Source organism: Dendropsophus ebraccatus, chromosome 5 (assembly GCF_027789765.1).
Source record: "Dendropsophus ebraccatus isolate aDenEbr1 chromosome 5, aDenEbr1.pat, whole genome shotgun sequence".
In the NCBI taxonomy this organism is placed as follows: Eukaryota; Metazoa; Chordata; class Amphibia; order Anura; family Hylidae; genus Dendropsophus; species Dendropsophus ebraccatus.
In genome coordinates this window covers 8,750,390-8,777,144 of record NC_091458.1, presented here as the reverse complement: position 1 = coordinate 8,777,144, position 26,755 = coordinate 8,750,390, and the positions used below count along the sequence as shown (strand labels likewise).

At 47.4% G+C, this 26,755-nt stretch overlaps 1 protein-coding gene across 1 annotated transcript in view; it reads right to left on the bottom strand.

The window, feature by feature from the left end:
- The window catches only part of LOC138793990 (NACHT, LRR and PYD domains-containing protein 3-like), a 90,316-nt gene that overhangs the window by 24,082 nt on the left and 39,479 nt on the right, over positions 1 to 26,755 (bottom strand). Inside the window, exons 7-9 of the mRNA XM_069972755.1 lie at positions 24,963 to 26,655; positions 17,134 to 17,304; positions 1,874 to 2,044 (exon numbers count right to left, since the gene is read on the bottom strand). Coding sequence (XP_069828856.1) covers positions 1,874 to 2,044; positions 17,134 to 17,304; positions 24,963 to 26,655 — 2,035 coding nt within the window. The remainder of the gene's footprint in view (positions 1 to 1,873; positions 2,045 to 17,133; positions 17,305 to 24,962; positions 26,656 to 26,755) is intronic.

Here is a 26,755-nt window from a genome sequence, read left to right as displayed (position 1 = left end):
CTGCTTCCCCTGTCACCCCAGCTTCTCCCCCTGTCACCCCAGCTGCTCCCCCTGCCCCCCAGCTTTTCCTGCTTCCCCTGTCACCCCAGCTTCTCCCCCTGTCACCCCAGCTGCTCCCCCTGTCACCCCCAGCTGTCTCCCTTCCCCAGTCACCCCCAGCTCCCCGCCTGCAGACGATTTTTGGTCGGAGAAGTCTTCATGATGCTGCGCCAGATAGAGAAGAAAGCAGGAAGTGAGCGACGGCAATTGGAGAAGATGTCACCTGTGAGTCATTAGTAACTGCACTGTAATCACTTCTATAGTGTGCAGAGCCTTCGTACCATTGGGGTCTAAATGGGTCAGTGTATTCTTTGCGGTAGTGTACTGGCACAGCCCCGCGGTCACTACAGTACACTACTGCAAACTTTTAAACTAGAACCCAACTACAACTGCAGGCACTACAACTCCCAGCATATCCTGAGGGCTGCAAACTGTCAGTAAATGATGGGAGTTGTAGTGCCTGCAGCTGTTGTAGTTGCGTCCTAGGTGCATTATACACTGGATGCTTTGTGGGAGATCACAATACATAGATCTGTGGGGGCTCAGTGCAGGAAAGTGACCCCTATTAGTGATGTTCTGCGGTCACTTCCCTACACTGAGCCCCCACAGATCTATGTATTCTTATATGCCACAAAGCATCTAGTGTATAGGACCCAACTACATCAGCTGCAGGCACCACAATTCCCAGCATTTACTGACAGTCTGCAGCCCTCGGGATATGCTGGGAATTGTAGTGCCTGCAGTTGTAGTTGGGTTATTAGCCCTCAGCCTAATAATCAGGGCTGTGGAGTCAGTAAGCCGCAGCTCCGACTCCAACTACGACTCCGACTCTTGAATTTTTTACAGGACTGACTCTCGACTCTGACTCCTGCCAGTCAGATACCAGGGGAGTTATTTATCACACTGGCTCAGCAGCTTCTCCCTAATGTCCTACATGATCCTGGGGCAACTTCTGAGGGAATAAAGGAATACTGTATATACAGCAGCTTCTCCTGTGTGTGCAGTGGATGCAGCCAGTCTCCAGCCTCCATGTCCTGAACTACTCAGAACTGGAGCAGGTGGTCTTTTCCTGCTGACAATCTTCTATGTTTCTAACTATTCACCATACACAAAGAAACACTACTGACAATGCCAGATCCCTGTAATATAGAGGTCAGCCATAGTGATAGAGAGAGGGGGTCACACATAGTGATATAGAGAGGTCACAGTGGGGACATGCCATAGCACACACACACACACAAGCCTGCTGCAGCCATAGCATACACACACACACACACACACACAGCCTGCTGCAGCCATAGCACACACACAGCCTGCTGCAGCCATAGCACACACACAGCCTGCTGTAGCCATAGCACACATACACACAGTCTGCTGCAGCACACACATAAACACACACACACAGCCTGCTGCAGCCATAGCACACACACACAGCCTGCTGTAGCCATAGCACACATACACACAACCAGCTGCAGCACACACACACACACAGCCTGCTGCAGCCATAGCACACGCATACACACAAACACACACACACAGCCTGCTGCAGCCATAGCACTCATACACAAAGCCTGTTGCAGCCATAGCGCACGCACACACACACACACACACACACAGCCTGCCGCGGTGGCCGGAGGGGGGCAGGTTAGGTGGACAGCCCGGGGCCCAGGGAACATTTAATCCGCCACTGAGTATCACAGATGATAGGATTAGATACATGGCTTAGTAGACAGTATCATATGATGGGATTATATACAGGGCTCAGCAGACAGTATCACACATGACAGGATTAGATACATGGCTCAGTCCCGTACACTGTATCTCTTATACTCACTCTAATTCCTCTATCCTGCAGGCTGGACTGGACAGAGCTTCCGCCAAGTCACTGAAGTGAGGACCAGACAGATTGTTTTGAGACAGGACAAGTTTCTTCAGGGAGGGGTTATTCCTTATTACAGAGGCCAACTGGGGGCAGGAAGTGTCTGGTAGATCATTATTACCCAATCTGTAATAATAAGAAGATGAGATGTGGGTGACGCTTCCACACAGCATCAGTATCACACATGGCGGGATTAGATACACTGCCAAGAAGACAGTATCACACATTAAGATTAGATATATAGCTCAGCAGACAGTATGACATATGATAGGATTAGATACATAGCTCAGTAGACTGTATCACACACTAATGAATTAGATACACTGCTTAGAAGAACAGACTAGATACATGGCTCTGCAGACAGTATCACACATGACAGGATTAGATACATAGCTCAGCAGACGGTATCACAAATGATAGGATTAGATAGACAGCTCAGAGGGCAGTTTGACACATGATGGAATTAGATACACTACTCAGCAGACAGTATCACACATGGTAAGATTAGATACATAATTTAGCAAACTGTATCCAGGGCCAGCATCAGCACAGGGCTTACCCGGGCAAGTGCTGAGGGCCCAGAGAGGCAGAGGGGCCCGGTGTTCTGATATTCAGTCCGCTCACTGTAGTGCAGGGTAAGGGGCCTGAACATCAGAAGACAGAGAAAGAGCAGGAGCTGCCAGAGAGAGAGAGAGAGGGATGAAGGACCTGATCACATGACCAGAAGGTCCTCAACCTAATTATAGTGTGGAGATCAGTGGGGCAGAGAGAAAGAGGGAGAAGACTGGGCTGTAAGTGGTGTGTGGGTATGTCAGTCAGTAATGTCTGTGTGTCAGTCAGAAATTGGTGTGTGAATCAGTCAGTGTGTGTCAGTCAGTAATGTGTGTGTTAAATCGGCGAACGACTGTTCACACGGAACGATTTGCGAATTTTTTGCGTACGACGAACAACGATTTGATAACCTGTTGAAAGATCAAAATGTACGATTTATAGTGCGTCGTTCGATCGTTTGCTGCGTTTACACGTACGATTATCGTTCGAATTAGATCGTTATCGCGCAAATTCGCACGATAATCGTTACGTGTAAACGCACCTTTAGGCCAGGTTCAGACTATGTAATTGTGCGGCTGTATTTGCGGCTGTAATTGTGCGGCGGTATTTTTGGTGGTTCATGCGTACGCTGGAAAGTATAGGATATACAGCTGCACAGTGCACACTATGTATGAGCCTACGGCCCGATCGTAAACGGACCCGTAAAAAATGAACAAGACCATTGTTTGCGGCTGGAAACGCGGCCGTGGATTCACAGGCGGTCCGTATGGAGTACTTCAAAAATAGCCGGCAATGATGCCGAATGCCGATGCCTCTAATAGTTAATATATTAAATTAATAAAACACATTTTCTTTGTAATAAAGACACTTTCGTTGGTCAATAATTTAATTCTAACGAATCCATCATTTTGCAATTAAATATACTGTTAAAATAAATATATATATAAATAAATGTATATTTATATATATATATATTTATTTTTTGACAGTATATTTAATTGCACAATGATGGATTCGTTAGAATTAAATTATTGAACAACGAAACAGAATTTATTTAATCGAAAATGTGTTTTATTAATTAAATATTAATTATTACAGGAAGCTCCATAAGCCGTTAATTCATATTCCCGGCAATAGAGCTTTCTGTACTAATCATCACTTTACTTTAATGAAAACATCAAATGTTTCTTCTAATTATGTTATCACAATAGCATTATTAGAAGAAACATTTAGAATTATATGTGCGCTCAGCTGATTGGCTGTTCGGCTGAGCGCACATATAATGAGCCGGTCCGCAGTACAGTGACTTCATTGTGCTGTGGACCAGCGAAGAGACAACATCGGGGTGAGTATAGAGCTCTCCCCACCCCCTCCCCAGCACTGCACCCCTCCCAGCAAGGAAGGGGGGGTCAGTTAACCCCTTCCTTGCTGGGATGGGTGCAGTCTGACATCAGTCTGGCCCCCAAGGGGTTAAGGGGGATGCAATACATACTCCCTTAACCCCTTGGGGGCCAGACTGTAAGCAGCGATCTGTAAAGATGCTGCATACTGTAAGGTGCACAACACCGCTCACAATGATGGGTGTTGTGCTCCTGTTTGTGTGTTTTTTGTGTGTTTCTCCCTTTTTGTTTTTCAGATATCGGTATCCTGGGGATTACGTCGGATTCCGTGGACTACGTCAATGACCAGTGTTTTTTTATTTATTTTTTTAATAAAATGGTCAATGAGGGGTGTGGGGGTGTTTTTATTTGAATAAAAAATTTTTTTAACTTGTGTCTTGTCTTTATTTCTTTACTTTATAGACTTAGTAGTGGAAGCCGTCTAATAGACGGAATCCATTACTAAGTTGGGGCCTAGTGTTAGCCGGTATAAAATGGCTAACACTAACCCCCCATTATTACCCCAGTACCCAATGCCACCAGGGGTACTGGGAAGAGCCGGGTGCCAGTGGTCCCGGAGCGTCAAAATTGGCGCTCCTGGACCGGGCGGCAGCAGGCTGGTAAGATTTAGGCTGGGGAGGGCCTAAACCAATGGCTCTTCCCACCCTGGTGTTACCAGGCTGCTGTCGTTTGGTTTTTAACCCGGCTGGTTATAAAAATAGGGGGGACCCTATGCGTTTTTTTTTAATTAATTATTTATTTTTTTTAAAAAAAAACGCATAGGGTCCCCCCTATTTTTATAACCAGCCGGGTTAAAAACCAAACGACAGCAGCCTGGTAACACCAGGGTGGGAAGAGCCATTGGTTTAGGCCCTCCCCAGCCTAAATCTTACCAGCCTGCTGCCGCCCGGTCCAGGAGCGCCAATTTTGACGCTCCGGGACCACTGGCACCCGGCTCTTCCCAGTACCCCTGGTGGCATTGGGTACTGGGGTAATAATGGGGGGTTAGTGTTAGCCATTTTATACCGGCTAACACTAGGCCCCAACTTAGTAATGGATTCTGTCTATTAGACGGCTTCCACTACTAAGTCTATAAAGTAAAGAAATAAAGACAAGACACAAGTTAAAAAAAAATTTTATTCAAATAAAAACACCCCCACACCCCTCATTGACCATTTTATTAAAAAAAAAAAAAAAAAACGCTGGTCATCGACGTAGTCCACGGAATCCGACGTAATCCCCAGGATACCGATATCTGAAAAACAAAAAGGGAGAATCACACAAACAGGAGCACAACACCCATCATTGTGAGCGGTGTTGTGCACCTTACAGTATGCAGCATCTTTACAGATCGCTGCTTACAGTCTGGCCCCCAAGGGGTTAAGGGAGTATGTATTGCATCCCCCTTAACCCCTTGGGGGCCAGACTGATGTCAGACTGCACCCATCCCAGCAAGGAAGGGGTTAACTGACCCCCCCTTGCTGGGGAGGGGGTGGGGAGAGCTCTATACTCACCCCGATGTGTCCTCTTCGCTGGTCCGCAGCACAATGAAGTCACTGTACTGCGGACCTGCTAATTATATGTGCGCTCAGCCGATCAGCCAATCAGCTGAGCGCACATATAATTCTAAATGTTTCTTCTAATAATGCTATTGTCACAACATAATTAGAAGAAACATTTGATGTTTTAATTAAAGTAAAGTGATGATTAGTACAGAATGCTCTATTGCCTGCAATATGAATTAACGGCTTATGGAGCTTCCTGTACTAATTAATATTTAATTAATAAAACACATTTTCCATGAAATAAATTCAGTTTCGTTGTTCAATAATTTAATTCTAACGAATCCATCATTGTGCAATTAAATATACTGTCAAAAAATAAATATATATATAAATATACATTTATTTATATATATATTTATTTTAACAGTATATTTAATTGCAAAATGATGGAATCGTTTAAATTTAATTATTGAACAACGAAAGGGACTTTATTACAACGAAAATGTGTTTTATTATTTTAATATATTAACTATTAGAGACATCGGCTATAGTGCAGAGGATCGCAAACCCCGGTAATAGCAATTCATGTAAACTGTGTTCCCTGCTTTCCCAGATGCATCCAGAGGTGTTTGCATCACTTTCTTAAGATTTTATTTGTTCTTTTTAGTTTAACCAGATTTCCAAGTAAATGACCGTATGTTTTGAGCCGCATGTCTATTTTTTCCCACGGCCGTAGTTTCATCCGCACATTTACAGCCGCATAAAAAATACAGCCGCACAGTTACATAGTGTGAACCTAGCCTTAGTCAGTAATGTGTGTCATTTAGTAATATGTGTGTGTGTGTGTGTTAGTAATGTGTGTCATTCATTTAGTACTGTGTGTGTGTTAGTCAGTAATGTGTATGTCACCCAGTAGTGTCTGTGTCAGTAAGTGTGTGTTTGTGTATGCTAGTGGTGTCTCAAGTGATTGTAAATATTGGATGGATGGATGGATATGGGGCCCGCCGCTATATACACAAGGAGGAAAAAACGAAAGTGCAAAAAGGAAAACTGGCTGTTTCCCCTAAGGGTTAAATCAACTGGTGTCAGAAATTTATATATATTTGTAAATTACTTTTAATTAAAAATCTTGAGCCTGAGGGGCGTGGCTTGGCTACCGAGACCGATGGCTGCAGGTTAATCCAGCTCCAGGGACAAAGCGGCATAACAGCGACGTGGGACAGCAAAAAAGATATTTTTACAGCCTGTGAACCTCTCCACGGCATAAGCGGCCCCCAGGGCACATTATGAGCCGCTCCTGAAGATTTTGGAGCATTTTTTCAGTCCGGGCCTACAAGCACTGCCGCATCCCCGGCCTCGAGTAGCAGCCGGAAGCCGGGAACGAGCACTTCCGGTTCGGCGGCCGCGGACGGAAGAGCAACCACAGCACCTGAGGACACAGACCTTCCCAAGCAGCAGCAAACTGCCACCTGGACCGCACAAGCGCCCGCACGGACCACCAGGTACTCCAGGGGACCAGTGAGCCTTTGCTGACGGCATTACTGGTCAGGCAGTAATAACAGCTGCGCACTTCCGGTCCGGCGGCCATGGACGGGGAGCATGGGGGAAGTGTGGTGCCGGCATAGAAGCCAGATATAAGGGGAAAACCCTGTAATATCCCTCTCCAGCCAGCATAATCAGTGAAGGTGGGCTGCTGCTGTGTGAAAGCAGGGGCTCACACTTCTGCCAAAAATAGGAGGACTGCTCCATAAGACATTAACCCTGATGTGAAGAGAGTTCCCCTATACTGAACAACGGTTCTGTCTAGCAGCAGCTGAAACCTAAGTAAAACATACAGTAAAGGAACAGCTAAACTGCAATCATACTATATAAAGCACGAGTAAAATCCTCCATATTGTGCTTCTGCAAGCATATTACGTTCACCCTGCATATTCTTTCACAGTGCAACTACACCACCTAGTGGACGTATCATATATTGCATCCCTGAATAACATACAGCATTCCTGCTTCAGACAGCTGTTAAGCATATAACAAATACGATATAAAAACCTCAAGGTAGACGTGGCTTGAGCATGGCTGTGTGAGGACGTGCTAGCTCTTAGCTCCGGGCACAGCTCCTCATTACCAGGACTTTACCTCTATCTAACTTTACCCCGTTATGCCCACCGGCTCTCGGAAGACCCCCTCGACACCCGTGGCGTCACCCCAGGAGTTCCTGGCCCGCTTTGCCCGCTCGGAGAGGCTTACTCAGTCTGCGGTCCGGCAGCGCAGCAAGATGGCCGCTGCACCTGTGACCAGAAGCACGACACTGAAGACGGCCCCTGCTTTTCCTGAGCTAAGCCAGACACTGCCGGAGATACTGCGGACCCCCGGTGAGTCGGATCTGACCTCCATGGGTCTTTCTACCGGGGACTCATGCCCCTCGTTAATCCCAGCGCAACTCCTGACTGAAGTCCGGTCCCTCCTGCAGGCCCTCCCGACCCGCAATGACCTCACGATGCAACTGGCCCGTATAGAGGAGAGGCATGGGGAGGATATGGCGGACCTCAAATCCACCATGACAGTGGTCGCTGCCGCTGTAACGGGGCTGGAGACCCGTCACACCGCTCTGGACCAGGCGGTACATGAGCTGACCCCCCGCGTGGACGCACAGGAAGCTGCTCTGCGAGACCTGACTTTACACGTGGATGATCTGGAAAATCGGGGGCGCCGCAACAATGTGAAGATAAGGGGCCTCTCGGAGGAGATTGGCCAGGATCGTCTGGTTGGGGCGGTGAGGTATATATTCAACAAGTACCTGGGGGACCCTGAGGACACTTACATAGAACTTGATCGCACGCACAGAGTGGCGGGCCCACGTTCACAAGACAGGAATCGTCCCAGGGACGTCCTCTGCCGCGTGCATTACTTCCAACAGAAGGAGGCACTGCTCCAACGTGCCTGGGAACTGGCCCCCCTGACCTTTGAAGGGGCTGAAGTCACCCTCCTGCCTGATCTCTCCAGACGCACTCTGGCCATGCGCCGGCTACTGAAGCCTCTTCTGGACATTATCCGGGAATCGGGAGCCTCCTACAGATGGGGCTACCCGTTCCATCTCATCATAAAATCTGGAACAACTACCTACATCCTGCGCACGCCTGCAGATTTACCCGGCGCGCTACAGCTGCTAGATCACGGTGACCTGAGACTGCCTGACTGGACCTTGCCGACTCTCCCACCTCCCGCCTCGGGGCTGCAACAGGGAGGCCGCTCACCTCGCTCAGAGACACGGAGATCTCGATCTCCGCGCCGACGAAGTTCCCGCTCCCCTCGCCCGAGGGACCTCCATTCTCCGGTTCGTCAGCCGGCGGCAACTCGCAGGGATCAAACACGTGAGAACCCCTCCACCTAAACGCTCCTGCTCCACCTGAGGACCTTGCTGAGAGGCTAAGCGAGACACCCCTGCACCTCCGGCTACACACACTACCCTGCTCTGACGCCAGGGCGAAGATGCCGCAATGTGCCTACCTTCATGACTGCCGTGCCACCTGGGCAGTTCCTAGCCCTTTTCCCTAGCCCTCAACTGGACTCCCCTATCCCCGCCTTCCCCTCATCCCTGCTCCTCCCCCTCCCTCTCCTCTTCCTCCTCCCCCCCCCCTCCTCCTCCCCCTCCCTCCCCCTCCCCCCCCCTCCTCCTCCCCCTCCCTCCCCCTCCCCCCCCTTTCCCCTTCCCCCCTCCCTCCCCTCCTTTCCCTCTCCCCCTCCCTCCCCATTCCTCCCCCCCCACTTCGTACCTGCCCCTTTCGGGATCTGGACGTGACAGGAGGCACCAGACTACCTCCTGATTGGTAGCTACTGGAACTGTTCGTATTACTGTTTTTGGGGGGGGGGGGGGGGGTTGGTGGGGTGTTCGTTCATGTTTTCTGGGGAAGGGGGAGGGAGGGGGTTTTTGTTGTTACTCTATGATCCGGATTCCTATGGTTTAGGTTTTAAAGTTATGTAGCCTTCCTCTCAGAGGATCAGGCACTGCAGATGCCTTATTGGAGCTCTCCTCGGGAGATGCTGCTACCATGCCTTCACAGGGTCACTGGGTTTGTCCATCGTGACTGGGCAGTTACTATTGCGGAGGACGGCAGTTGTGCCACCACTTCCTCAGATCCTCGCTTACTGCGGCTGCTCAGTCACCCTGTTCTCTGACCTAGACCTGCCCAGTTACCGACCTGCATATTTGCTTAGGTCCCGCACTGTGTTGTGGAGGTGCGAATGCCCTCTCTTATTGTCCCCCCTCTCTCTGCGCCCCTCAGACTGTGGTGAGAGTGTGCATACCATTCTCCCTCCCCATGCACATGCTATGCTAGATACTAACGTGGCCCTTCCACTCCTCCTTTCCCCCGCCCCCCCCCCTGTTGAACCTCCCCTGGCCCCTCCCTTTCTATCCCCCCACTCTGTCTGCCTCCTCCGTGCTCCACCCTTTTACCCCACCCCGTTAGCTCCCAATGCCCCCCTCCCTTTAACCCCTCCCCCCCATAATACCTCACACTTGCCACTTTTACACCTATTATCTGCTGACCCTGATAAGGGTCCCCCCTTTATTGTGATGGCACTCCCCAGCCCTGGTGATTGGACTGGCACCTCCGCAGGTGCATACCCGAGCTGCAGCTGGCTTCAGTGCTACCGGCGCTCTCTGGGTTCTGTCTCTCTTTCTCTACTCTCCTGGCTTTGTCGCCCTGACGCACTCCCTTCCCCTCCCCTCATTCGTGCTTTCCACTTCCCTTCCACATTCTCTCTCTCTCCTCAAAGTCCTCACTGTACTCTTCTGTTTGTTACCTGGAGCTCCCTGCCCGAGCTGCTCCCTCTGGTCTGTTCTTCCGCGCTACCCCGCTTGGTTTTTACACAGGTCCCTGGCTGGTGGCCGTAGAGCCCCTGCCACGCCTAGTGTTTGGGTCTTTGATACCCATCTTTGCCTTCTCTTATTCTCTCTCCATTGCCCTCTCTCCTCCCCTTCTTCTGTAGTTCCCCACCTTTTGCTTCCCTCCCCCTGTTCACCTTTCTCGTCCCTCCCTTTCCTCTTCTCTTACGGGCCGTTCCTCACTGACCATGTCCTCAATTTTATGTGTATCTCTTAACGCGCAGGGCCTGAACATACCGGAGAAGCGTTCCTCCTTACTGCGCCTCCTATGGGCCAAACGTGCCTCAGTGGCATTTATACAGGAGACTCATTTCCAACAAGGTCAAATTCAGACCCTGTCGGATCGTAACTTCTCGGACGCCTTTCATAGTTGCTCCCCGAATTCTAAAACAAAAGGGGTATCTATCTTGATTGCCCGCTCGGCCCCGTGGGAACTAGTTGGCCAGGTGTCGGACTCGGAGGGTCGGTTCCTCTTTGTGAAAGGCAGGATGGCTGGCACCCTGTGCACCTTTGGCACGGTTTACCTCCCTAATTCGGGACAAGTGGACTTTCTGGAGCGATGCTTTGCAGAAGTTGACGATTTCCTAGAGGGGGTGGTTATCCTCGGGGGCGATTTCAACATGGCCCTTGATCCCCTTCTGGATTCTTCCTCGGGACGTTCCTCCCTCTCCTTCTCTTCTCTTCGGCGCACCAAGCAAACCCTTCACTCACACCAACTGATGGATGTGTGGAGGCTCCTCCACCCACATGACAGAGACTACACCTTTTTCTCTAACCCGCATAATCTTTACTCACGTCTCGACTACTTTTTTCTTTCACACACCCACCTTGACCTTGTCACTGCCGCCTCTATCGACCCCATCTCCTTCTCTGACCATGCGCTGATCTCCCTCTCTCTCTCGTTTACCTCTCCTCAACCACGGACGTGGCGCTGGCGCCTCAACGACACCCTGCTTAGGGACCCGGGGGTCCTTGCCGAAATACGATCGGACCTGACCAACTACTTTGCCACCAATGTCACCACGGATGCCTCTCCCCTGATTGTCTGGGAAGCCCATAAATGCTTTATTCGCGGAACATTCATTAAATTGGCCTCGCGTCTCAAGAAGGAACGGTCTGCCAAGATCCTCGCTCTGATCTCTAAAATTGCGATTCTGGACAAACAGCACAAAAGGACGCTTGCGGTAGCCACGGGGGCGGAATTGGCAGCCCTTCCGGGCTCACTGCGGGATCTTACCTTCTCAAATGCCAAGGCCGCTCTAGCTCGCTGTCGCCGTCACTACTTTGAATTCGGCAACAAACCAGGCAAGACCTTAGCCCGGGCCTTACGGTCGCAAAGAACACGATCCTTTATCCCTCATGTCTCTTCAGCATCCGGCTCTAAACTATCACTAACCTCTCAAATAGCCGACGCCTTTCGCTCTTATTACGTGACTTTATATGGCCTAACTTCGGTTAGCAACCCACCTGGCTCTGGTTCACTCCCCTCCTCCATTTCCGCATATCTTCGCGACTCGGGCCTTCCTCCCCTGCCAGAAGAGAGCGTCTCCTCTATTGAGTCCCCCATCACTGCCACGGAATGGGAATGGGCGATCAAATCCACTCCTTCGGGTAAAGCCCCTGGCCCTGACGGGTTTACCCTGCCCTACTACAAAGTCTTTGGCCCCCTTCTGAAGGAACATTTCCTTTCTGCATACAATGCCGTCTCCACTGGTTCCTCACTCCCTCCAGACTCCCTACGAGCTCATATCTCGGTGATCCCCAAAGAGGGGAAGGACCCCTCCCACTGCCAAAACTACCGTCCCATCTCCCTCCTAAATTTAGATCTAAAGTTTTTCTCTAAAATCTTGGCAGCCCGCCTGACACCACTTCTTCAACCCGTTATACACCCGGATCAGGTAGGCTTCATGCCTATGAGGGAAGCACGGGATAACACTACTCGAGCCCTAAATCTCATTCACCATGCCCGATCCTCCGACCTGCCGTCCATGCTCTTATCTACGGACGCGGAGAAGGCCTTTGACCGAGTCAGTTGGCCCTTCTTATTTGCCACTCTCCAGCATATCGGTCTCGGTCCCCATATGTTGGCGTGGATAAGCTCGTTATACTCCCATCCCTCAGCCCAGGTCTCGGTCAACGGCCTTCTCTCTGCCACGTTCTCTATCTCTAACGGCACACGGCAGGGCTGCCCCCTGTCCCCCCTCATCTTCATCTTGACTCTGGAACCCTTCCTTAGACATGTCAGGAACAATGTCAATATCTCTGGGGTGAGTGTGGGACGAGTGGAACATAAGGTAGCGGCGTATGCAGATGATCTCCTTTTCTTTCTATCCTGTCCCTCTGTGTCCCTCCCTAACCTTCTCTCGGAACTCTCGCGGTACCAATCTCTCTCCAACTACAAGATCAACCTGCAAAAATCCGAGGCGCTCAATCTCTCCCTCCCTTCCTCCACAGTGGCTGCCCTGGAGGACGCCTTCCCTTTCCGGTGGTCGCGCTCTTCCCTAACATACCTAGGGGTCCAACTGACGCCTTCCGCCTCCGATATCTTTAAAACGAACTTCCTTCCCATGCTGAAACGCATTGAATTAGACTTGCTGCGGTGGCACAAGGGCACTTTCTCCTGGTTTGGGCGCTGCTCTATCTTTAAAATGAACATCTTGCCTCGCTTGCTGTACCTCTTCCAGGCCCTCCCGGTGGCAGTGCCCCTGTCTTACTTCAGGCAACTCTCCATGATCCTCACTAGGTTTATCTGGGCGCATAAGCAACCCCGATTGGCAAAGGAGGTCCTGTATCGCCCTAAATCGAGAGGAGGTTTGGGGCTTCCTAACCTTTACCACTACTACGTCGCTGCCCACCTCTCGCGAGTGGTGGATTGGCATCGTCACATCCAGACGAAACTCTGGGTAGGCCTTGAAATGGCGTTGTCCCCCCTTTCTTTACTGGCGGCCCCGTGGCTACCAGACGCTAGTCGTAGACTTGCCCAACACCCCACTATTGCTCCGACGCTAAAGATATGTCAAAAACACCTCTCCTCTGGTTTCTTAGCTCCACACCCCTCCCCTCTATTGCCGGTCCTGGGCAATCCCTCCTTCCCGCCCGGTATGGAAGATCCGGTGTTTCGCACATGGTCCCGTGCGGGCAACTTCCGGGCTTCTCTCTTCCTCTCAGGCTCGAATTGGCTGTCCCTGTCCTCGCTTAACGGTCTTGTGGACCCTACACCATTGGGGTTCTGGCGGGCGCTTCAACTACACCACTTCCTTCATTCCCTTCCTAACCCCTCTTGCTTCGCGCGGTCGCCTACTCAGTTTGAATCTCTCTGTCTGGACTCTGGCCCTCTTCGCCACACTCTCTCCCTTCTATATGCCATGTTGGGTTCGCCTCCAGAACAGCCCCCACCGCCCTTTCTCAGCAATTGGGAAGAGGATCTCAACATTACGCTCTCTGCAGCGCAGGTGGAACGCATCTTCACGTGCACACACTCTACTTCCATTGCATCTCGCCTTCAAGAGGCCGGATACAAACTGCTTTCCCGTTGGTATCGTGTACCTACCCGACTCCATCGGATTTTTCCAGAGGTCTCCCCACTCTGCTGGAGGAACTGCGGTGGGGAAGGGTCCCTTCTCCATACCTTTTGGAGCTGTCCTAAGCTGGTACCTTTTTGGAGGGAAGTATGGCGCATCTCCTCTACTTTCACTGACTATCAGCTTCCTTTCTCCCCATCACTTTTCCTCCTGCATCTGTCGGAGATCCCTCTGAAGTCTTACCGCCGCTCTGTCCTCCGTCACCTGGTCAACGCTGCCCGTGCCTGTATCCCGCTGCTGTGGCGTCAACTCGAACCCCCGAGTATCTCCATGTGGCTCCGTAAAGTAGAAGAGGTCAAACGCATGGAGGACCTCACTGCGCAATTACAGGGATGCAATTCTCGCTTTTTCCGGACGTGGTTCCACTGGGAACAATTTGCCGAATCAGCTGAATTTCGGTCCCTCTTGAGTCAGTGAGAAATGGTCCCCTCCACTCCCCCCTCTTCCTCGTGTTTTCCCTATCCCTCCTCCTCTTAACTTCTCGGTCCCCTCTTCTCTGCACTCCCCCCCTCCCTCCCCTTTTTCATTTTTTTTTTTTTTTTTATTTCTTCTTCGATTGCTGTTTGAGCGTTAGCTCACTCCCTAATTGGCTTATGTTATGCCCACCCACCCACCGGGAGCTGCGGATCGCCTTGGTGTTTGCTTAGTTTGAGTTTTATTTCTGACTACTGCTGTACTCATGGCTATATCCTGTTGATATGATTATGTGTCAGTGCACCTGTGAGTGCAACACGTTGCTGTATATTTTTTTGTTATATAAATTGGAAAAAGAATAAAATGGAGAATTTAAAAAAAAAGGATATGGGGCCCGCTGAGGCTCTATCCCTTGAATATGTTCCAGAAAATGAAGTATTCCTCCTAGAAAATTATTACAATTACACATGTTTTGTTATAAACATGTTTATATTTCTTTTGTGTGTATTGGAACAACACAAAAACAGGAGGGAAAAACGGCAAATTTGACATAATTTCACGCAAAACTCCAAAAATGGGCCGGACCAAATTATTGGCACCCTCAACTTAATATTTGGTTGAACACCCTTTGGAAAAAATAACGGAAATCAATTGCTTTGGACCACTCTTCTTTTTCAAACTGCTCCAAGTCTCCCGACAGCAGTTTTAAGATCTCTCCACAGGTGTTCAATGGGATTTAGATCCGGACTCATTGCTGGCCACTTTAGAACTCTCCAGCGCTTTGTTTCCATCCCTTTCTGCTTTTTGAAGGGTGTTTTGGGTCATTGTCCTGCTGGAAGACCCATGACCTAGGACACAAACCCAGCTTTCTGACACTGGGCCTTACATTGCAACCCAAAATCCTTTGGTAATCTTCAGATTTCATGATGCCTTGCACATAGTCAAGACACCCAGTTCCAGAGGCAGCAAAACAACTCCAAAACATCTTTGAACCTCCACCATATATGACTGTAGGTCCTGTGTTCTTTTCTTTGTAGGCCTCATTCCCCCCACCATATGTGACTGTAGGTGCTGGGTTCTTTCCTTTGTAGGCCTCATTCCCTCCACCATATATGACTGTAGGTCCTGTGTTCTTTTCTTTGTAGGCCTCATTCCCTCCACCATATATGACTGTAGGTCCTGTGTTCTTTTCTTTGTAGGCCTCATTCCCTCCTCCATATGTGACTGTAGGTCCTGTGTTCTTTTCTTCGTAGGCCTCTTTCCCTCCTCCATATGTGACTGTAGGTACTGTGTTTTTTTCTTTGTAGGTCTCATTCCCTCCTTCATATGTGACTGTAGGTCCTGTGTTCTTTTCTTTGTAGGCCTCATTCCCTCCTCCATATGTGACTGTAGGTACTGTGTTCTTTTCTTTGTAGGTCTCATTCCCCCACCATATGTGACTGTAGGTGCTGGGTTCTTTCCTTTGTAGGCCTCATTCCCTCCTCCATATGTGACTGTAGGTGCTGGGTTCTTTCCTTTGTAGGCCTCATTCCCTCCTCCATATGTGACTGTAGGTGCTGGGTTCTTTCCTTTGTAGGCCTCATTCCCCCCACCATATGTGACTGTAGGTGCTGGGTTCTTTCCTTTGTAGGCCTCATTCCCTCCACCATATGTGACTGTAGGTCCTGTGTTCTTTTCTTTGTAGGCCTCATTCCCTCCTCCATATGTGACTGTAGGTCCTGTGTTCTTTTCTTTGTAGGCCTCATTCCCTCCTCCATATGTGACTGTAGGTGCTGGGTTCTTTCCTTTGTAGGCCTCATTCCCTCCACCATATGTGACTGTAGGTGCTGGGTTCTTTCCTTTGTAGGCCTCATTCCCTCCTCCATATGTGACTGTAGGTGCTGGGTTCTTTTCTTTGTAGGCCTCATTCCCCCCACCATATGTGACTGTAGGTGCTGGGTTCTTTTCTTTGTAGGCCTCATTCTGTTTTCGGTAAACAGTAGAATGATGTTCTTTACCAAAAGGCTCTATCTTGGTCTCATCTGTCAACAAGATGTTTTCCCAGAAGGATTTTGGCTTACTTACATACATTTTGGCAAGCTGCAGTCTAGCTTTATGTTTTTGTGTCAGCAGTGGGGTCCTCCTGGATCTCCTGCAATAGCTTTTCATTTCATTCAAATGTCAACAAATAGTTGGAGCTAACACTGATGCATCCTGCACCTGCAGGACAGCTTGAATTTCTTTGGAACTTGATTGGGGCTGCTGATCCATCATCCGGACTATCCTGCGCTGCAACTTTTTATTAATTTTTCTCCTTCGTTCACGTCCAGGGAGATTCGCTACAGTGCCATGGGCTGTAAACTTCTTGATTATGTTGTGCACCGTGGACAAAGGAACAATAAGATCACTAGAGATGGACTTGTATCCTTGAGATTGTTGATGTTTTTCCACAATTTTGGTTCTCAAGTCCTCAGACAGTTGTCTTCTCCTCTTTCTGTTCTCCATACTTATTGTAGCACACATAGACACACAATGCAAAGAGTCAACTTCTCTCCTTTTTATCTGGTTTCAGGTGTGATTTTTAAATTGCCCACACCTGTTACTTATCACATGCTTGAAACAAAGTCATTTATCCTTAATTTTGCCAAAGGTGCCAATAATTTTGTCCAGCCCATTTTTGGAGTTTTGTGTGAAATTATGCCATATTTGCCTTTTTTCCTTTTTTTTGACCTTTTTTTTACCTGTTTTTTGGGTTGTTCCAGTACACACAAAGGAAATAAACTTGTGTATAACATAACGTGTAATTGCTATAATTTTCTGGGAGGAATGCTTAATTTTCTGGGAAAAATTCAGGGATGCCAAAACTTTCAGCTATGACTGTACATGGCTCAGTGGTGTACACAGCTCTTATACTCACCCTAGTTCCTCTATCCTGCCTTCTGGACTGGACAGAGCTTCCGCCAAGTCACTGAAGTGAGGTCCGGACAGGCGGTTATTAGACAGGTGAAGTATCTTCAGGGAGGGGTTATTCCTTATTACAGAGGCCAACTGGGGGCAGGAAGTGTCTGGTAAATGATTATCATCCAATCTGTAATAATAAAAAGATGAGATGTGGGTGACACGTCCACATAGCCTTAGTATCTATCACACATGACAGGATTAAGTACACTGCCAAGAAGACTATCACACATGTTAGGATTAGGTACATTGCTTTACAGACAGTATCAGATATGATAGACATAGCTCAACAGACAGTATCACACATTATTGGATTAGATACAGTGCTTAGCAGAACAGATTAGATACATAGCTCAACAGACATTATGACACATGGCAGAATTAAATACATGGTTTAGCAGACAGTATCACAATTGATAGTGTGGTGTCCCACCACTGTGGTGTGTCTCTTTTGTGTGTCTCTCACACCTGTCAAAAAAGTCCTTCAAAAGCTAGGGTGGTGATGAAGGCTGTAGTTTCAAGTTTCACCACTAGATGTCACGGTTGTGTTTCACTGTGTATTGCAAAGGTGTAGCTTGTTATGGGTTAAGGTGATCAGTGTCCTTTCTTTCTGTCTATCCCTTTCTTTCCCTCTTTACACACACACCTCTCCAATGATCCCAGGGAGGTACACTTAATCCCTGTAGGATGAGTTTCATCCTGGTGGGAGGAAGTGGAAGCTCAGTCTTTTCTAGTTTTCTGTATAGAGCAAACGCACAAACAGAAGGTACTTGCTGTAGCCAAGCCAGGGCCTGGCTTATGCCAGGACCCTTGTCCGGGACAAGAGACTTATACAGAGAGCCTCTGCTAGAGAGCCTCTGCTGCTGTTCCAGAGTCCTTGGCAGAAGTCCCTTAGTGATGACATTCATGGGACCCCTGCAGCCAATCACTCAGCAGTGCCGCAGCTCAGGAGTGACCATAACCATGAGTTACATTATGTTTAATTCTTCCTCCCAACCCCTGCCCCATGTATTTTTTTAAGACCATAAAACCCCTTTAATTTAACTGGTCAATAATTATTATGGTTTCTTAGAGATTAGCATATCAATGGGCCAGTGAAAATGGGCATTAAAGGGGTTGTGTCCACTTCTAACTTGACTTTGGGGTGCAAAATAGCCTAAGCCAAATTATACCCCCAAAGTGTAAAATAGCCTAGGCCAAACTATACCCCCAGGGTATAAAATAGCCTAGGCCAAATTATAATACGGGGTGTAAAATAGCTTAGGCCAAATTATACCCTGGGGTGTAAAATAGCCTTGGCCAAACTACCCATCCAGGCCAGAATACAGGCCAGAGAATCTTTGTACTCACGGTTGAAAGCGAGAAGACCGCCTTTTGCCAAACCAGCTCAACAACTTCCAGGTTTGGTTGTACAAGTCCCAAGACTGAATAACTGGGTGAAGCATAGGGCCCGAATCGCTCTGTATAAAAGAGACAACGATCAGCCGATGAAACATCTGCTGATCGTTTCTTTAGCCCAGACCAAAAATCATTGGCTGCCGACCACCCATTGCTACCTGTAATAGGGACCGCTGCGACCAGTGATTGGCTGAGTGGCCTCTCAGCTCAGACGGGACGCTCTGAAGCCACAACGCGCGGTGACCGGACACATACAGAGCGCAGGAGAAGACCAGGAGCGTGGACAGGTGAAGTATTTACTGCTTGGGCAAGGGCTGCACAGACATTGCTAACACCACCTGTTCGATGGTAAATTACAGCATTTCTGCAGAGGATTCCTCTGTATCCAGTTTCTTTCAACAGGGCAGTGCTGCTGGTACGTAAAGTGGGTAGAGGTGCGTTAAAGTCCGACGTAGAATCTGCCTTCTGGTTGCTTCCGGTACATCCCGACTGTCATCACTTGCTCGTGCCACTTTTTGCGTGCCATCTTTTGCCTATGAGAAGAGGTTTTTCCCTGTAGGTTGTGTCTGGCTTTTAAAGGGGTAGGTGGTAAGGCTTGCCGGGTGTCACTGGTCTCCCAGTTCTTGAAGGGCCCAGGGCCATAACTTCTTTTCCCATCAGGATGGATCCCCTCTTACAGTTTTCTAGTTCCGGTAATTGCAGAACCTGGCGAGCCTTTTTTATATTACAAATGGGGGATACCTCCAGGGGGCAGCGATACCTACATGAGGGGCAATATCCATGGGGCTAGCAGTGGAATACTACAGGGGATGGGTCTTACAGCCTGTGAGACAAGGGGGCACACCGTTAGAAGGGGAGGGACTGCCTACATGGAGTATACCAATTTACTGAGGGTGGGGAATACTTACCAGGGGGACTACTTACAGGGGGGATGCATACTATATGGGGACACAGAGGCACCCTTATACTGTATGGGTCATAGCAAGGTCTGCTGTATGGATGCTTAACCCCTTAAGGACCGGGCTAATTTTCATTTTTGCGTTTTCGTTTTTTCCTCCTTGTGTAAATAAGGCCATAGCATTTGCATTTTTACACACATGAGCCCTTATTTTTTGCGTTACTAATTGTACTTTGCAATGACTGGCTGAATTTTTGCATAAAATATGCTGCGAAACCAGAAAAAATTATATGCGCAGTGAAATTGAAAAAAAAAAAAATCTTTTTCTTGGGGGGGGGGCTTCGTTTTTACGCCATGTGTCCTATGGAGGGGCGGGATGGCGGAGGGGCGATCCCCGCTTCTGACCTGGGCCGGGGTCTGCGCCGTAATGCCGCTGATCCCGGCTCGGCCCTCTATTGCTTTCGGCTGCAGCAGCCGAAAGCAATAGAATGCCTATCTCATTGATCTATGAAGTATAACTATACTGCATAGATCTCAATGAGAGATCAGTGTACTTATACTAGAAGTCCCCCAAGGACAATAACCCTAACCCCAGGGGGAATAACCCTAACCCCAGGGGGACTTCTAGTATAAATGTAAAAAAAAAAAAAAAACCCTCCCCTAATAAAAGTTTGAATCACCCCCCTTTTCCCATGTTATAAATAAAAATAAATAAAAAAATTTTTTATATCGCCGCGTGCGTAATCGCTCAAACTATTACTTTATTTAATTCCTGATCTTGCACGGTAAACGGTGTAAGCGCAAAACAATTCCAAAGTGCAAATTTGCGTATTTTTGGTTGCATCAAATCCAGAAAAGTTGTAATAAAAAACAATCAAAAAGTTGCATATGCGCAATCAAGGTACCGATAGAAAGTACACTTCATGGCACAAAAAAATGACACCTCACACGGACCCATAGACCAAAGGATAAAGGCGCTATAAGCCTTGGAATAGAGCAATTTAAAGGAACATATATTTGTTAACAATGGTTTGAATTTTTCAAAAGCCATCAGATAAAATAAAAGTTATACATGTTACATATCGTTTTAATCGTAACGACTTGAGGAACATATATAACAATTTTCAATTTCACTACACATTTAATTTTTTTCTGCTGTTTGCAGTGTATAAAAAAATTCAGCCCGTCATTGCAAAGTACAATTAGTGGCGCAAAAAATAAGGGGTCATGTGGGTTTCTAGGTGAAAAATGCAAGTGCTATGGCCTTTTAAGCACAAGGAGGAAAAAACTTAATTGCAAAAATTGAAAGTGGCCCAGTCCTCTTAGGGTTAACCAGACTTGTGCACACCCGTACTGGAACACTTCAATAGGATTAGATACATGGCTCAACAGACAGTATCACACATGAGAGAATTACAAACTGAGTTCAGCAGACTGTATACCACAGATTTTCGAACCTGGTTGAAGGCTGGGAAATTTCGGGCCTCGCACTTCACTGGCACCTCAACTTGGAAGCCTGTTTTCAAATTGGAGTCCATGGTACATCCTGTCCATTTGGGTGCATGAAGAGTAATTCAGTTGAACCACTTTCTTCAATCGCTTCCAATTCCAACCCAATTCCTATCCTAAAAAACTTACTATGAGAGTCTTTGTGCTGGGAAGGACCAACAACACCACTCTATCATGCTAGAGGGAGGAAGACTTAAGCTAGGCCTTGACCCCGAATCAGCAGACCAGTATTATGGCACTTGCCCACTAAAGATCTATGAGTTCTTGTTTCCAAGGGGCCAGATATAAGATTTTGTCTCTCTTGTACCAGGTTCTGGTCAAACTACACGCAATTTGGCCTGAGGCTTCCTTTTGGGAAGTAGTACAAAATGTGACCTGTAAGATCACAGGACTCACAGTAGTCACAGGACTACCTCTAACTTCGTCTCTGTTCCTCCTCAATCACAGCGAGATTTCCATTAGGAAATACAGATGGTTGTTGTTAGGTTTTCCTGTCATGGCAGCAAGAGCCTATATCCCACTCTCCTGGAAGCAGACAGAACCTTCTCCTGTCTCCCTGTGGATTAGCAAGGATGAAGGATGGAGGACCTAACCTTCTCCCTCCATGACTCCAACTACCGCTTCACCTGCACCTGGCTGGCCTGGTCGCAATTCTGAGAGACCGCCAATTACACGCCTTTACTGGGGTCTGTGCCAGACTCTTAGTTTGGCAACCCAACTCCTAGTTTAGAGGGTTTGTGCACCCCCAAATTTTTTTCAACTGGTGCCAAAGACTTGTAAACTACGTCTATAGAAAATTTTTTCAAGTTTTTCAGTACTTATCAGCTGCTGTATTGTCCTGCAGGAAGTGGTCTATTCTTTCCAATCTGACACGGTGCTCTCTGCTGCCACCCCTGTCCATGTCAGGAACTGTTCAGATTTGTAGGAGATCCCCAGACTGGAAAGGATACCACTTTCTGGAATTTTTTGATAGAAGTAATTTACAAATCCCTGGCATTTTCTAGCACCAGTCAATTTAAAATATATTTCTTTTCTGAACTACCCCTTTAAATCCAATGCATGTGCTCTTCCCACCAACCATTGCTCCTCCCTTCCCCTCCCTCCACTATTACACGCCTCCCCCCCTTTTTTTTCTCTTCCTTAACCACTCTTCTCTTCTTCTGAATATGCAAAAAAGGATTCCTTGGAGCCCCTTAAGTCCCACTCGGTTGCGAGTATTGGGTCACAAATAGGGAAATACCCTTTTTACGTAAAAATCTAATGTAGTTGTGAGTATTGCCACATAAAAAGGGAAATACCAAAGCCAGGCATCCATCCACAGACAGCTATTTCGGAGGTGTTGCACCTCGTCAGTGTGGAGCAGGTTTCAGGCTACCAGGGACAATAAATTACAACAATCATTGAGTTCAGGGAGATCAGCATAAAATTCCAATGGAGTACTCATACAAGAGCCTCCATTGATACTTTGTCCCCTAAAAAATCTGAATATACAAAAAAGGAATCCAAGGAGCCTCAGTTATGGGTCTCAAAACGTGGGAATAGCCAGATATTCCACCTGTGGAGGAAGCCCGTTGCCAAGGGGTGCCTCCCAGTGGGGAGATCACCAAACCACCCTGATATCTGGTTTCTCCCTCTTCCCCTCATTTTGTTGCTGTATCTGTTAGACCATTCTTACAGTCTTTCTCTGTTCATGCTATTTCTGCTAGTGAGTGTCCGCCACCATCGCTCTGTCGGTGGTTTGTACTTGAAAAGATGGTCTGGAGGTTGATAGTGGGATGACTCTGTACCTGTATATTATTGTGATTACTATTTCTTGTCTGTTTTACACCAATGTCATTGAAGCGTTGGAGTTGTGTCCGCGCTGTCTAGTGGAAATTGTTTAAATAAAGAATTTATAAAATAAAAAGATACAAGGCTCAGTAGACATTATCACACATGATAGGATTAGATATATGTATCAGCAGACAGTATCACACATTATAGGGTTAAATACAAGGTTTATCAAGCAGCATTACATATGATAACTCATGGATTCTTATCTATCTATCTATCTACATATATATATTATATATATAGTGACAATCTGGGGGTTACTCACTCGCTGGGATCGCCATCTCCTGGGTCTGAGACGGTTGGCACATCACAAATTTAAGTCCAGTCTGTGCTGTATGCTTAATACTGACCACAACCAGCTTTATTTGTCCGTTCAAGTTAAAACATAAGACATAGGCAACACTTTGCAAATAAAATAAAACCCAGGCCGTCTAGCCACTGACTGTACAATACAGCTTCTCTAGCTGTCACTTCTGAGCCTACTACTCAACACTACCAGCTCCACTGGTCTCACCAAGACTCCTTGGCTGCAGCTCCTACAAGCCTAGCGCTGCCTGTGTTCTCCCACACTGGGAGCCATCACCTGGGAAGCTCTGAAGTCTCTAATAGATCCACCAGGTGGGTTTCAGAGCCCCATTAGCTCTTAGGCTGGAGTGGAGTATCTGGACAGGAGCTCAACCTGAACCCCTATTCCCACTCCAGAGGCCCAGTATTGCTTCTTAAAGCCCCACCATGCCACTATATATATATATATATATATATATATATATACACTCACCGGCCACTTTATTAGGTACACCTGTACAACTGCACGTTACCGCTTAATTTCTAATCAGCCAATCACATGGCGACAACTCAGTGCATTTAGGCATGTAGACATGGTCAAGACAATCTCCTGAAGTTCAAACCGAGCATCAGTATGGGGAAGAAAGGTGATTTGAGTGCCATTGAATGTGGTATGGTTGTTGGTGCCAGAAGGGCTGGTCTGAGAATTTCAGAAACTGCTGATCTACTGGGATTTTCACGCACAACCAATCTCTAGGGTTTACAGAGAATGGTCCGAAAAAGAGAAAACATCCAGTGAGCGGCAGTTCTGTGGGCGGAAATGCCTTGTTGATGCCAGAGGTCAGAGGAGAATGGGCAGACTGGTTCGAGCTGATAGAAAGGCAACAGTGACTCAAATAGCCAACCGTTACAACCAAGGTAGGCAGAAGAGCATCTCTGAACGCACAGTACACAGTATGGGCTACAGCAGCAGAAGACCACACCGGGTGCCACTCCTTTCAGCTAAGAACAGGAAACTGAGGCTACAATTTGCACAAGCTCATCGAAATTGGACAGTAGAAGATTGGAAAAACGTTGCCTGGTCTGATGAGTCTCGATTTCTGCTGCGACATTCGGATGGTAGGGTCAGAATTTGGCGTCAACAACATGAAAGCATGGATCCATCCTGCCTTGTATCAACGGTTCAGGCTGGTGGTGGTGGTGTCATGGTGTGGGGAATATTTTCTTGGCACTCTTTGGGCCCCTTGGTACCAATTGAGCATCGTTGCAACGCCACAGCCTACCTGAGTGTTGTTGCTGACCATGTCCATCCCTTTATGACCACAATGTACCCAACATCTGATGGCTACTTTCAGCAGGATAATGCGCCATGTCATAAAGCTAGAATCATCTCAGACTGGTTTCTTGAACATGACAATGAGTTCACTGTACTCAAACGGCCTCCACAGTCACCAGATCTCAATCCAATAGAGCATCTTTGGGATGTGGTGGAGATTGGCATCATGGATGTGCAGCCGACAAATCTGCGGCAACTGTGTGATGCCATCATGTCAATATGGACCAAAATCTCTGAGGAAGCTTCCGGCACCTTGTTGAATCTATGCCACGAAGAATTGAGGCAGTTCTGAAGGCAAAAGGGGGTCCAACCCGTTACTAGCATGGTGTACCTAATAAAGTGGCCGGTGAGTGTATATACACACACACATACACACAGGATCCTCACTAACATTACCAGAGGAATCTGACCCTATCTACTCCATTATAGGAGCCATACTAACAGGCATGGAGTATAAGGACAATAAATGTATCAGATATTTGTCAGAACATTAATATCACAGAAATCTAACATAGAATTAGTCATTTACCTCAGATCCTGCAGGTTATGTAAAGCTGGTGCAAGTCTCTCTAATCCTTCAGGGTCTAATGGACAATAACATAGACAGAGTTCTTCTATATTTGTGCAGGTTTCCATGATGAATGATAACACTGTGCAGTCTTGAGCCGTCAGGTGAACGCCAGAAAAATCTAATGCTCTGCATGATTGTAATGATTCCTGCACTAGAGGTTTATTCTGGGATTCATACAGATAGTAGAATGTCCTGAGATTTTGCTTATCATGTACACCTATCCATGGACGCTGTTCTTCTAGAAAGAAGTTCTTCAGCCAAGTGATGACATCTCTGGAGGCCTCAGCTGCTTGTGTTTCCAGGTATCCAGTTAGCATTGACCTGGTGGAGGCGTCTGATAGACCACACAGGAAACGGAGGAACATCTCACCACGTCCATCAGGATAGGATTGGGCTCTATTTAGTGATTCCTGTAACTTCTCAGGAGAATAATCAGCATAATGCACCAAGGCAGAGAAGAATTCCTGAACAGTGAGATGTAAGAAGGAATAGGTCACAGGTTCCTCCGATTCCTTCAGAAAACTTGATAAGAGTTTTGACTTATTGTCCACATGGAAAGAACCCAGATCTCGATCATCAAAAATAATCCTGTGATTCATGACTCCATGTTCTGCCATCCATCCAATGGACTGCAGGACCTTCTGAGCGTCACTTTTCTCCAGGCTGTGATTGGTCAGGATGTTGGCGACAAATATGGCAAAGAGCTGGGTGACTGTTTTGGGTAACAATGACGGCGGCTGATCACTACATGTTGTCTGGAAGCTCCTGGATAACACTGTACAGATGATCCAGCAGTAGGACGGGAGGTAACAGAACGTGTACAATGCGTCATTCTGCTTCACATAAGTAAAAGCCTTTTCTGCCAGTTCAGGGTCAGAGAAGAAATTCTCAAAGTACGTCTGTCGATCTTCTGGAAAAAACCCAATGATCTCTACTATTCGCTGGAAAACATCACAATCAATTGATGCCATTCTGGTGGGACGACTGGTCATTAGAACAGAACAACCACTAAGAAGAGACTTTCTCACCAAACTATCCACAATCTGACCCCAATGTCCGCGCTCTCTAGGATTAGAGAACAAGTGACCGGATGTGAAATCCATTGTATGATTGCTTTCATCTAATCCATCAAATATGAAGAGAAGTTTCTCTGGATCTTGTAAGATGTTCTCAATCTGGGGCTCCAGATACGGGTATTGTTGGAGGATCATGGTCTCCAGACTAACCTCATCCAGTCTGTTCAGCTCCCGAAATTTGAAGAAGAAGACAAAAGAGAATCTTTGGTAGAGATCGCCCCTCACCCAGTCATAGACAAACTTCTGCATCAGTGTGGTCTTCCCTACCCCCGGCACTCCAATCACCATTACTATATTTGGCACAAGCCCGGATTGGTAACACCAGCGGAACATCTTGTTGGGGGAAATGTGCTGTAAATTTAGGATTTTCTTTAAATATTCTTCATGTTTTACCCCGGTCTCTATGATCTCATTCTCAGAGCGTTCCTCAAACTGATCAGTGGAGACAATGGCGAGGTTCACATAATGTGTACACAATGGGAAGCTTTCCTCTTCCTGGTTACATCTTGGAGGTTTGTTCTCTATAAGTTTCTCAGTCTTTTCATACAAATGTTCCTTGTGACGGTTCTGGACATCTGTAGAGGATAGAAAGATTAAGGTCAAATATAAGAAGGTGAAACATTACAGAATATGTTGTCCTGCACTTTATTCCTGGAAACACAGATGGAATCTGCT